This window comes from Palaemon carinicauda, chromosome 22 (assembly GCF_036898095.1).
Source record: "Palaemon carinicauda isolate YSFRI2023 chromosome 22, ASM3689809v2, whole genome shotgun sequence".
Lineage (NCBI taxonomy): Eukaryota > Metazoa > Arthropoda > Malacostraca > Decapoda > Palaemonidae > Palaemon > Palaemon carinicauda.
The window spans coordinates 7,289,275-7,303,141 of record NC_090746.1 but is presented as its reverse complement, the minus strand read 5'-3'; the positions used below and the strand labels follow the sequence as shown (position 1 = coordinate 7,303,141).

General features: G+C 47.4%; 1 protein-coding gene across 1 annotated transcript in view; it reads left to right on the top strand.

Annotated features, from left to right (window-relative positions):
• The window catches only part of LOC137616312 (uncharacterized), a 91,285-nt gene that overhangs the window by 15,605 nt on the left and 61,813 nt on the right, over positions 1–13,867 (top strand). The window contains exon 2 of the mRNA XM_068345959.1: positions 10,468–10,593. Within this exon, the coding sequence (XP_068202060.1) occupies positions 10,468–10,593 (126 nt within the window). The remainder of the gene's footprint in view (positions 1–10,467; positions 10,594–13,867) is intronic.

The following is a 13,867-nucleotide window of genomic DNA, read 5'->3' as shown; positions in this document are numbered from 1 at the left end:
TGATGAGCAACAACATGACTGTAGTGGCATATCTAAACAAGCAAGGAGGTTCTATTTCATGACAGCTTTGACAATTATCTGTCGAAATCTTGTGATGGACAGAGTACACTTTAATCTCCCTGTTAGCCTGGTTCATATCTGGCAAAGAGAACATCTTGGTAAACAATCTGAGCACGAAGACTCTGCTAGTTCGTTTCGAAGGGTCTTTGAACCCTTGGGTAGCGAACAAAGAGACGACATTGCTGGGTTCGCCGACACTAGACCTGTTTTCCACCTCCCACAGCCAAAAACTTCTGGTGTACTGCTCGCCAGTACCGAACTGACACGTAGCGCTTCAGGTCGCCTTCCAACTTCCGTAGGACAACCGGGACATCTATACCTTCCCTCACTATGCTTGATAAGAAAATTTCCTCAACGGGTCAAGATCCGTAACCAACTTATCCATGATGTGGATAGCCCCATTACAGCAACAGGAAGAATGGTACAGTACCTTGATCTTCTGCTGCTGACGGAGGTTCCAAGGGAACTTCCTCGTCTCCACGACTTTCTGTACCAACCACATGCTCAGATTTACCATGAAACAGGGGAATCTGTTTGACATCGTGCCTGGAGGGTATGCAGCATCTCACTGAGATAGGGTTTTTCTAACCAATGGCGAAACAAATGTCTGATTACCGCTGGAGGTCCTCGACCTCAGTCTTCCAGGCAAATTAGGAAATCTTTTGTGGTTAGTTTTGTAGAAGGGGTGTCTCTCCACTTGGAACCACTATACCCCTAATTGTTAATTGTTCCGTAACCGAAATACAAACCACGCTATTTACAAAGGGTTATTACTTTTAGCGTAGCTGAAATGGCGAGCCATTAGAATTTAACGAGGGTGTATTACCCCCGCGCTAGTTAGCGGGGGGGTAGGGGAGTGGTAGCTAGCTACCCCTCCTCCCCCTCACACACAGGTGAATACTCACTTTCACTTTTGGCTCGGACTGTGACAGACGTCTCTGTCTTGGTCCTCGCTTGGCAGCCATTGTCTGTTTTGTCTTTACTTAATCGCTTACTTTTCTTTTACTCAATATATATGTAAACATGTTTTCATGTTTGTATATATATTTGAGTATAGAAATAAGTAAGTTTCCTTTTCAGATGTGTGTGTGTAGTGTACGATATCTACGTGGAGGCCTCGGCAGTTAGGCCACCACGGCCTAATTTTATGGGTTGCGATCGAGTTTGACTTCGGTCTTTCTCTCTCTCTCTCTCTTGAGGTCGTTCACCCTTTTACTATGTTTTACTACGCCCTTGTAGCTTCCTTCCCGTGTGGGTGGGGTTGCTACGCCGTACATTTTGTTTCAATTAGTTTATGAATCTAATTGTAGTTGTTAATTTTTCAGCTTGTAGAACGATTCCTTTCGGGGTTTTCGTTTTTTTCTTTAGTGTTCATTCATTTTTAAATTACATAATTACATAGTTACATAATTATAATTGTTATAATTCTGTTTTGGTTACAGCTCTCCTTCCGCGAGTGTAAGTGGTTGTGAGGGCACGTGCCTGTTGTGTAATTCTTGTTCCTTTTCCTCGGGATTCCTCTTCGGAGCCTTCCCGGGGGAATGAATGTGTACTAATATTATTTGTTTTTATTTTTTTACAGTTACCGATCTAGTTCGTTTCTGTAATATAGCAACGGTGTGAGCTGTCTGGTTGAGTCCTGGGGATTCGGCTGTTGCTGCCTCCCCCCTTGTATTGTCGTCAGGGGCGTGTCTCCTTCTACTGGTAGTACTCCCGTGTCGACGGACAGCTCTCCAGTTCATTTTAGAACAGTCAGGAGGCTTGCCTCCTTGGGCGGATAACTTTCCTTCCGAGGGAAGTTTTTTCCTGTCCAGGCTTGAGCTTTTCCTCTTTTGGGGGGTTCTTCTCTTGCCTTTTTTTCGTGCGACTATGCTCTTGGTGCTGAGCGGTCGCACCTGCAGTTTCGCTCAAGGGGCTGGGCAACTGCAGGAGCTCCTCTTCGGAGGATTGCCCCTTTTAGGTCACTGGCTGACCAGTCTCTTCCACGAAGTGTTTCTCTTTCGTTCGCGAGAGAGTACACTCATAGAGACTCCTCTTCGGAGGTTTCTTCTGTTGCTGTTGCTGTTGGCCTCCCTCGCCGTAAGGCCCTCCGTCCGCCTCGTCGTAAGGGCCTCTCATCTCCCTATAAGGGTGCTTGAGGCGCCTTTTTGAATCTCCGTTTGCAGCCTACAACTTCTTTTTCTCGATCTTCCGTCTTGGTGCAGATGGACAGCAGTCTAATCTCGTCTTCCGACGGGCAACGGTCTTCCCGACGGACAACGGTCTTCCCGACGGACAGCGGTCTTCCGACGGACATCAGTCTCCCGGCGGACAACGATCCCTTCGGGGCTAAGGGTTGCCCCCACGGGGGTTCTTCCCTTGCGTGTCAGGGTTTCCCTGCGCGCCCTTCTGTTCGTCAGCGCTCTCCTGTTCGTCAGCGCTTTCAAGATGATCTTCCCTGCGGTTCCTGTTACGTGCCCTGTGCGCCCACGTTCGCCCTCGCGATCTAGAACTTCGGTTCAGGTCGGGGTCAAGGACTCTTCTTCTTTGCACAGGCTTCCACGCGTAGCCTTCTGCTCGTCAGCGATCATCAGCTCGTCAGCGATCATCAGCTCGTCAGCGATCAAACACTTCTGAAGGAACATGGTTCGCCAGCTACTAGCTCAACTGCGGATGCTGATCGCCATCGCGCGACCCTCAACTGCAGATGCTGATCGCCATCGCGCGACCCTCAACTGCGGATGCTGATCGCCATCGCGCGACCCTCAACTGCAGATGCTGATCGCCATCGCGCGACCCTCAACTGCGGATGCTGATCGCCATCGCGCGACCCTCAACTGCAGATGATGATCGCCATCGCGCGACCCTCAACTGCGGATGCTGATCGCCATCGCGCGACCCTCAACTGCGGATGCTGATCGCCATCGCGCGACCCTCAACTGCGGATGCTGATCGTTATCGCGCCATCGCACAACCCTGAACGATTGCCCGCTTACGCATGCTGCTCCTCATCGCACAACCCTGAACGATCGCCCTCTTGCGGATGCTGATCACCATCGCACCCTTTCACGCGATCATTCACCTGCGCATGCTGCTCGCCATCGCACAACCCTGAACGATTGCCCGCTTACGCATGCTGCTCCTCATCGCACCACCCTGAACGATCGCCCTCTTGCGGATGCTGATCACCATCGCACCCTTTCACGCGATCATTCACCTGCGCATGCTGCTCGCCATCGCACAACCCTGAACGATTGCCCGCTTACGCATGCTGCTCCTCATCGCACCACCCTGAACGATCGCCCTCTTGCGGATGCTGATCACCATCGCACCCTTTCACGCGATCATTCACCTGCGCATGCTGCTCGCCATCGCACAACCCTGCACGATTGCCCGCTTACGCATGCTGCTCCTCATCGCACAACCCTGAACGCTCGCCCTCTTGCGGATGCTGATCACCATCGCACCCTATCACGCGATCATTCACCTACACATGCTGCTCGCCATCGCTTACCGCCAGCGATCTTCTTCACCTACGCGGCAGCACGATCCCTCGCCGTCACGCCCATTCGCCTGCGCGCCCGCGCGATCGCTCGCCTGCGCGCCCGCGCGATCGCTCGCCTGCGCGCCCGCGCGATCGCTCGCCTGCGCGCCCTCGCGACCGCTCGCCTGCGCGCCCGCGCGACCACTCGCCTGTGCGCCCGCGCGACCATTCGCCTTTGCGCGACTGTTCGCCCTCGCGCGACCATAGTTCGCGGCGAATTCCACAGCCGGTGGTAGCAGCAGGGACGCGTGCTCCTAGGCGGCACTCGGGATCACCTCCATCCAAGCACAGGTTGGTAGTGCAGGACGAAGACAGGTCAGTACAGCATTCTTCCCACCTTCTTTTCAGGCAGGAACCGTCGTGTCCTCTCCAAAGGATCGCCCGATCCCTTTCACCTTAGCGAGGATTTCGGACTCTGTGTCCTTGGAGCAGCAGACATGGTTTGATCCGCTGGCACGGGCGTTAATGAGGTTTATGAAACCAGCACTCACCGGCCAGGGTAACAAACCAGCGGCTGTCTCTCCTACGCTGAAGAGAAAGAGAGGAGTGGACTTCGTGGTGACTTCCCCCAGGGCGAAGTTGGTTCCCAAGAGGTCGGTCTCGAGGGTCCCCTCTCCTGCACGAGTACTCTCTCCTTCTCCCGCCCTGGAAGGATTTTTGGCGGGGGGGCTTTCCGTTGAAGATTTCTCCATCGGACAAGGGGTGACTGCTTACCTCTTCCTCTGGGAGCTTACCAGGTTCTTTCCCTCCTCGGTTACGGCCCGAGGTTTGGTTCAAGGAAGCTACAGGAAGATCAAGGGTACTTTCCTCCTCTCGAGCTCAGGCACCTTGGCCTTTCGTCGTTAAGTATCTACTTGCGGACAAGCTCGATGTTGTACCATCTGGACGCGCTGACTGAAGGCTTCATTCGGGTGCGGGTGTCTCATCTGTGGAGGTCAACGACCTCAGACACCCTTCCATCCTTGAGAAGAGTTTTGTCTTTGCCCAAGGACAGAGACTTAGACGTCTGCTGTGCGGAGTAAATCGACTTCCGGTTTCACTCCTCCAAGGCGCTTTCTTCCAGACTCTGCAGGGCTCCAGCTCCCTTTTCTTTCAACCACGTCGGCCCAAGTTATCGGCTACGACAACTGGGACAAGGTGTCCAATTGCAGTTTCCTCCTGTCAGGAACAGATGGCACGGGAGACTCCCCCGGGGGGGCATAGTCCTAAAAGGAGTTCACGAACTCTAGGATTGCAGGTTTTTTCGCTGGGAGGATGCTTAGGTTACTCATCCGAATGACAGCTTCCCGATGCCCATTCCCGCACAATCTCTGTGAGTAGCCAAGGATATCGCGCCTGCCGTCTCTGTCAGCGAATTCAGTGTCTCTGAACCTCTATGCCATAGCATCAGCAGAGTTGCCTGGTTGGGCAGAATGATCCATACCTTAGGCGAAGGTCTTCCTTAGGATCATCGACGGCTTCACCCCCGGCCCCCTCAGTCGATCCTTTCTTGTAAGGAAGGATCTGAGAGGGGATGTCCATAGTCGACCTCTCAGCCCTGATCAAGTTTGTCGAACAAACTTCGGCCAGCGTAGACCAGCAGAATCGATCAGACTGGTAACGAGGCGACAGGACTCCTTTAACCCTGGATCGGAAGGACGGGTACTTTCAGTTTCCATTCCATCCATCTTCCAGGGTGCTCGTCGAATTCAGCCTAAACTGCAAGTATTCCTGCTTATGATGCAGTGTGGCTATCCCGCCGTGGCATAGCAGGTTTGTTTCCCCAGAGAACTCTCCCTGCCTTCCTCTTGGCCGCTCAGGTGCAGACTTCCGCCTCCTCTGCTGTTTGGAGGGCTGGTCAACTCCGGTAGGCTCGGGTTTCGACCTTCTTCAGCGCCGGGAAAAGCTTCCGAATGCTGACCATGAGTGTGGGCTCATGGTATTTTGCTTGGAGCCTTCTCTTCCTCTGCCTCAACATCTGGAGTATCTGGCCATGATATTGAGTCAACCGCCTTACCACGTTGGAAACCCCGCTTCTCGTCCGTCCAGCGAGGTTAAGCAACGTCGGTACTTGGATGGGTGACCACCTGGGGACGCCAGATTCTGTTACCACATCCTCCGAGCCTTCCTTTCGGTTCACCGTGGCAAGACTGAGGAGAGTCGCAGTACCTGTTCTCAGTCAAGCAGAGTTTTCAGCCCTACCTTGGAACGTTTCCTAGTTCTTCTTTCCTCATTGACCCGTTTATAGTCCGAACGGTCGCCTCAGGATAAGTTCCATGTGGGGCGATCCAAGTTCCGGTGGCTTCAGGCAATGTTTAACCGGACTCCCTGGCCCTATGGGACCAGCGGAACTATTAAACCTACAATGGGTGTTGACCTATGGAGCCTCTTGATGGTAGTGGATATTCTCGTCCTTTCCCCACATTCTTGATGCGGTTCTCGGACTCGTCAAAGGAAAGGGGGGGGGGCATGTTCCGGTCCAGGCCTATGGTCAAGACCTGAAGGATACCTCTCCATCATTCAGGCAGGCTTAAGGGCCTTAGTCTGGCCCCTCTTCAGATCCTACCGCTCCTGCCAAGTCGCCCCGTTGCGTGTCGACTTCATGCTAACCAGCAGGGGACGCATTTTCACACCTTCACATCTTGCAGTAGAGATATCGGGATGATTGAGATTCTCTCAATTCCACCATCGGCTCTCTCATTCCAGGCAGGGGAATGTTTCTCTCAGACTATCCGAGCAGAGCCTCATAGAGAGAGTGTACCTAGGGGTCTTTGACCTTGGGTAACCAGCAAGTGCTGGTCTGGGGGACCTGATCGCGACAGCTTGGAACCTCAAGCTTCCGCTAGTTTTCCCCCCAGTCTCAGACCCCGAGACTCTGGCAAGATGCATTCCGGTGATGGTGGGACAACTTCGACGCCTGCGTCTTCCCTCCTTTTTGTCTGCGGACAATGGGTCTCAACAAAACCAGGTTGTCTGTCAACCTTTCAATGGGAGAGCTCCACTGGGACTATGTGCAGAACGGTTTCTGGACCCTCTGCTTCCCCTGACGGAACTCCCGGGAGAGCTTCTCCCACGGCGCAGACTACTCAAGCAACCACACTGCGACATCTCTCCCGAACCGGGGCGTCGCTTCGGCTTCATGCCTGGAGACACTACGCTTCCTCCTCTAGAAGAGACAACCCGCTACAGTCGCGGTACGGAGGTCGCGTCATCTGCGATAGTCATCCACAGGGGTCTCCCAGGCAAAGTGAAGAGTCTAAGGTGGTTGGTGCCGTGGGAGATATACCTCTTCCCGTGAGGCCTCTTCTCCAGCAATAACGGTCTTATTGCCTTTCGGCGGGAGGAAACTCCTTTCCGCTCTTGGCAATGAAGCCTGTCGCTCAGCCTTTCCCTGACCTTCAGGCTTAAAGGAATAACTTTTTCCTGCCCGCTGGATCTATCCTCGCTCATGCGAAGCTACGATCGTCCCTGCCCTAGTCGGAGGAAGACCTCCAACTTGGAGCATGGCTCGGACTTTTAGTCCTTTAAGAGATCTTCTCAAGACCCTTTTACGACAGGCCTCGGATTGTATTCCGCCCTGGGTCTTCTGCTCACTCTGGCCACGGCCAGTGTGTAAGCAATCTTCTTGGTCTCTTACTACTCCCCCCCTTTCTAAGGAAGAGGGGAAGGCAACATTCAGGCTCGCTCCTGAGTTGTTGGCTAGACTCAGAATCTGTGGGTCCCGACCCTTCGGTCCGATTCATTCAAGATTTTGAGTCTCCATTCTGTGTCTGATGTCCCAAGACCTTCTCTTTCTTGCCAGTACAGGAATCGAGAGGTTAGCGCTGGGAACAGCTGCAGTTTGGCCTCAGTTGCAGCCGATTTGGGAACACAAGGAGGACATGGGGGGAGAGTCACCAGTATACCTCTTCAGCCCGGACTCAAGGACATTCATCTCGACCTGTCTTCAGACCCTCCCCCGTCACGTCGCCCTACAGCACGATGTTGGATACATCGCAACGTCCCTCGCCTTCGAGTAATACTACTCTGTGACGCAGGTGCTACAAGCTGGAGTCTGGAAGCGTCTGATGACCTTCGCAGCCCGCTTCCTGCAGGGCGTGACCCACAGGAGTCTCGATACGTTTTCTATCGCTCTGTGGTGGCTACACAACAGCTGGTCTAACCTCAGGCTCCTTTTTGGACAGGTAGCAGAAGGTTGAGGGCACTGTTATCAGGTTTTAGTCTGCATGAACGAAAGAAGTATGTCTGGCCCTTACTTCTTTCTTCATCATCCCCTCTACGGGGAAGCAGCATCCTGGTCTCTGCATAGCTGACCTCGAACCTCTGCAGGTAAACCATGCTTCCTTGTGTTCCGAGTATTGAGTCAATACTGTCGCGTCCCCCATACCCTGACGAGGTGGTATTGGGAACGTCTTAACCCAGAGTTCCTTCTGGAACTCCAGGTCAACTGCCTAAGACGGGTCACACTTCTTCCTTCACACACAAGCTTACATAGGCCACATGGTTCCTTGCGGTGCAAGGAACTTGTGAGGTGCAGGGACTCCTTTTCTCGAGTGCGACTCACTCGGATTCTGAGTCCCCGGGTAAAGCCAAAGCCAGTATGGCTGGGGACTTTCCACCCTTCCTAAGGGATAAGTCACCCTTTGTAAATAGCGTGGTTTGTATTTCGGTTACGGAACAAATGACAAATTCGAAGATAATTTGTATTTTTCCTAACCATACAAACCTTAGCTATTTACACATATTTGCCCGCCAGCCCTGTCCCCCAAGACAAGTCCTACCTCTAAGTGAAAGTGAGTATTCACCTGTGTGTGAGGGGGAGGAGGGGTAGCTAGCTACCACTCCCCTACCCCCCCGCTAACTAGCGCGGGGGTAATACACCCTCGTTAAATTCTAATGGCTCGCCATTTCAGCTACGCTAAAAGTAATAACCCTTTGTAAATAGCTAAGGTTTGTATGGTTAGGAAAAATACAAGTTATCTTCGAATTTGTCATATTTTTACTTTATCTCCAAGAGGAAAACTGTGCTTAGTCTCGGCAGTAAAAGGTATTGCTCAGCATTATGCCAAATCTTAGACTGAAAGGTGTTGATATTTTCTTTTTGGTAGAGCTCTCCACTTTCGTATGGATTTTTGAACAGGCTTGTCCCTCCTTTAGAAGTGAGACCACCTTTGTGGAATGTTGTCCAAGTATTTTGTTCTCTGAAAGAGCGCTTACAAGCCATTACATCGGACAGTGATCTAACTCTGAATACAATTTTCTTTTTGCTTTAACCCCACTAAGAGGGATATTGAGTTGCTTGGTCTCTTCTACAACATTGTCCATTCAATTTGATGGGAGGCAGGTTATGTTCAGCTTCATCCCTGAGTTTATTACTAGACTCAAATTCCAAACGGATGATCCTAAGCGACGCCTTTTGTGTCCTGTGAGAGCACTAGATGCTTCTTAAATGAACTCTAGGAACTCACCCACAGGTCAAGAACCTGTTTGTCAATACTGGCATGGTCAAGAAGGAGGTAATGAGGAACACCATTTACTTGTGGTCAGGCAAGTCATCAACTGTGCCACTAATCCTTCCCCCTTTGACAACAAGGTGTATGACCCACAACTCATGTCATCAGGGGTTTATGTACATCCCTTGACATTTAAGAATAACTTTTCTGTGATGCAGGTGCAAGTGAGTGTAGGGACAAGACAGTCTACCTTTACTGACCACTACCTGCTCCTGCTAGATGTAACACAGGTCCTAGACACATTTTCAATAGGCCGTGTAGTAGTTACAGAGCAAGTGGTATAGCTCCATAGCTCCTCGCAGGACTATTAGCAGTCATTTGAGGGCAGAGGTTACGGTGTTAGTCTGAGATGAATGAAAGCGAATGACACCTTTTCTTCATCTTACCCTCTCTTGAGGCACAGCATCGGAAGACCCTGTCCGTTGTAATTCCTCAACTGCAGGGTTGCTCCATGTTGCTTGAAGCTAGATTATATGTTTATATATTCCGTTACATCAGGCAAAGAGGAGCGATGAGAAGAAAAGTCCTCTTTTGTATTTTTTTTTTTTTATATATCTGCTACCTCCCAAAATTGGGGAATGTGCCATGGTAGATAGATAGGTGGACATCCCCAATCTCCTTATGCGGGGGAGTTAGGTCTTCTGGTCCTCATTGTGTATATTCACAAACCTGTTGATTACACATAGTCCATGACAATCACAGTTACATTCCTACACTTATGATCACTTTTGAGGTGCAAGGATGTTTATCCTCTGCATTATTATGCTCAGATGTAGTAATCCTGGATTTAAAGTGTCAGCCAGTTGAGTCTCCTATGTAAAGAGCGTAAGGTTTGTATTCTGCGCAGGAACAAATGGCGAATTTGTAACTAATTTTTATTTTTCCCAGCAATACAAGCCTGGAGTTCTTTATACATACTTTACTCACTGTCACCTAACCCCCAGGAGAAAGTCCCGTCTGCAATCAAAGTGAAGAAGGTATGAGTGAGCAGGGGGCCGGTGCTTTACCCCGCTACCACTGGTAACATCCATAACAGTTTTTTACACCTCACTAAAAGTTTTTATAGCCGTATGCTAGCTTGCGCTGTTTTCTCCTCCAGTGTAAAGAACTCTATGATTGTATTGTTAGGAAAAATACAAATTACTTCCAAATTTGTCATATCTTATTTAGATAAACTATAGTGTACTGTGCTGCATTGTTGTTTTATAGTGTCTTTGTAAGAAAAAAAAATGCAGTTTTGTGTGTGTGATAAGTATACAGTATTTTATTTGCATAAAAATCACTACATACTGTAGAGTAGTAGATATAGACATTGAAGCACCAGCTGATAATGATGCTGCTATTCATAACAAAAGACAGTTGTCTTAAACCATGTGTTTTTTTGCATTTCAGGTATTTCAAAAATGGTGTTTGTCGAAAAGGTGATAACTGTCGATTTTCTCACGATCTTAATGACAGACCCTCAATGATATGTCGTTATTTTTTAAAAGGAGCTTGTAACTATGGCGAAAAATGCAGGTGAGTTATGGACCTTTTTTTATAATACATTTGTGAAGTTTTGTATTGCCAATTACAGCAAATTTGTATTTGTTCATACACGAATACAAGCCTTCGTCCTTTAAGTATGCTATTGATTCTGGTGTATCTGGAACTCAGCCTTGCAGTAGCGGGTAATTTCCGACTGGTGGCAGGGCTTCCTGCCCCTCTTGCCAGTACAGTGAACAGCCACTTTGATTCCCGCTGCCAACTTGCACTAATCTGCTATCAGCTTCTGTTGGAACTTACCTTGCTAAAATCTTTTCTTTCTCTTTTCAGAGTGTATGCCGTGGGGATCTGTTTGGAAGTGTTGAAAAAAGCAGCACTTATATGAGCGGCAGGGAGGTAGATCCTCATACTTTGTGCCTTTCGTGCAAGGGGTATGTGTGTCACTTGGATTCTCCCTCTGAGGAGTGTAGGGAGCAGTCACCTCCCAGTGGCAGGCGTATGGCAGGAGGCAAAGAAGGCTAAGTGTGATTCCTCTTCCTTGGGCTCATCCTCAAGGTCAAAGAAATCGGTTAAACTTCTTCAACTGCCAGTACTCAGCCCTCTGACCTTTCCCCTTTGGTCTTTTCTGGAGATGAGCTGGAAAAGAGTGATGAAAAATTAACTCTGGCATAAGTCTCGTGGCCAGGAGACTTGCCTGTTTTCCCTAGCGAAACAGATGAGCCTTTCCCTCGGGAGGAATCATCTAGCATTTCAGAGCTTGCTCCAGTTGACAATTATGTGCTATGCCTTTGGAGTTACTTTTGATTTCAGAGTACTCTGTCTGGAGAGAAGTTAGCCCTAGTGCTCAACTCCTTGAAGGGCAGTAATGCCTGAACCCAAACTGTTGGCTGATGTTCTGCCCTTTGGTCAAACTTTTTTATGTGTCTTACCCTGCTAATGCAAGGATTCACAAGCAACATGTCTCTGAGCAAGCAGGGGTTTTGAACTAGGATTAATCTTTTACCAGTGAATGCACTGCTTCATTTTTGACAATTGAAAAGCTCTGAATGAAGAAAAGCAGTCTTATTTTAAGCACTTGTGTTACGACCCTTGTCGGGCCGTGGTGCAAGTTCTTATTGCACTATAAAGGGAGGTCAGTGTTTACAAAAAAATATCCAGCAGTAAAATGGTCAGCAGAAACGAAAACACTTGGGAAAACTTAACAATATTTATTAACAACAATTTTTAGAACACTCAACTCAACCTTGTGACTACCTAACAATTTGAATTAACAACTTACAACTAACTATTAATAACTAACACTTATCAAATAACAATTAACAACCCACCACATGAACATTAATGCCTAAAAAGGCACACACCGAGACAGGGCTTAATACAGTGAACCCTCGTTTATCGCGGTAGATAGGTTCCAGACCCGACCGCGATAGGTGAAAATCCGCGAAGTAGTGACACCATATTTACCTATTAATTTAACATGTATATTCAGACTTTTAAAACCTTCCCTTGTACGTAGTACTGTTAACAAACTACCCTTTAATGTACAGAACACTTAATGCATGTACTACAGTACCCTAAACTAAAACAGGCACAAATATTAAAGGCGACTTTATATCATGCGTTTCCTAAACACGCCAAAAAGCACGATAAAAAATGGCAACCAATGTTTTGTTTACGTTTATCTCTGATCATAATGAAGAAACAAACGCATTTACACATCTGTGTATAGGTTAGTTTTTGCATCGATTATATTGATTATTCAGTACAGTATGTTGATTTTGTTATTACCAATGTTTTACTTAATTTTTCTTAGGACTTCCAAATGAAATGTTTTTCTTTATGACGCCGCCTGAAACGACGGCGTCATAAAGTACGCTCAGTAAACAAACGAAGGCATTTAACGCGCATGATGAAAGTGATAAATAATGATATTACAGTAAAAGCTTTTATAAAATATGTTATTACAAATATTATTTACCGTATCTATATAAAATCATACATACGTAGCAAAGCAGGAAAACAATTTACGAGAGAGAGAGAGAGAGAGAGAGAGAGAGAGAGAGAGAGATGTTTTACATACGTAAATGTAAATTTAAAAAAAAAAAAGCCCCATTTCATATAAAATAGATTACAAATATTTTACTTCATCATATTACAGTAGTCTGTATAATACTGTAAAGTTCAGTAAAGTATGTTGTTATAGTCGTGGCGATGAAATTCTCACGAAACAAAAACACGCCATTTGATTACAACAGCTGATTCATCTCTCTCTCTCTCTCTCTCTCTCTCTCTCTCTCTCTCTCTTCGTGTTATACAATACTTACATTTAGATGAAGAACCTAAAATTAGTTTTCTTAGTGTCAATTAAATTTGAAACGAAAAAATTATGCCGAGTCTACATCCATTACAATCATAGCTAAAAATACGGCATCCGATTTCATCAGCAAACCACTATTTTTGTGGAAACATCATCTTATTCTAGAAAATTGCTACTCTTTAAATAGTTAATTGCACATTAAGAAAGCGTGTACTTTTGTTTTTAAATTTCGGGTGTGTTTTAAAAATCGAGTATTGTTGACTTCTTTTTGTTTTACTTTTGGCTGTGATTAGATCAGCTGACATCTAGCTGCCGCTCGAGAGTGTACGAATGCACTAACAAAGTATCGTTTATACAATTTCTTAACTTATTCAAACCGTCTACAGTATACAGTTGATATTACATAAGCACCAATGTGTTATAACCTATCAATTTTTTTTGTTTATTACATTTAAACCTCTCTCTCTCTCTCTCTCTCTCTCTCTCTCTCTCTCTCTCTCTCTCTCTCTCTCTCTCTCTCTAACAAATGATATCTTTGTTGCTCCTCAAAGTTTCATTTATATTGAAAATCAATCATGATTCAATTTTTTCTTACTTTCTCCAATCTCGCACCATCGGTCACATCGCGGGTATTTTCGAAATTTCCGGAAAATCCGAGATATATGTATATACATGGGTTATGAAAAAAATCCGCGATGGTCGAACCGCGAAGTAGCGAGGGCTCACTGTATTAACAAATTTCTTAATGTGAAACACCATACTCTCAACGAGAGAGAGTCAAATAATTAAAGCATAAAGACACACAAAAAATATATATATTCTCACACTCTTTAGGGCTGAATGAAACCACCACCTGCTCCAACCAAAGTAGCGACTCCAATTACACTCAGCTACCGTAGGGAATGCAGCTTAGCAGGACTCCTCATCATTGGGAGGGAAATGGAGTCCCAACCCCAAAAAAGGTAAATAAGATCTCCTACCTGGTCACTT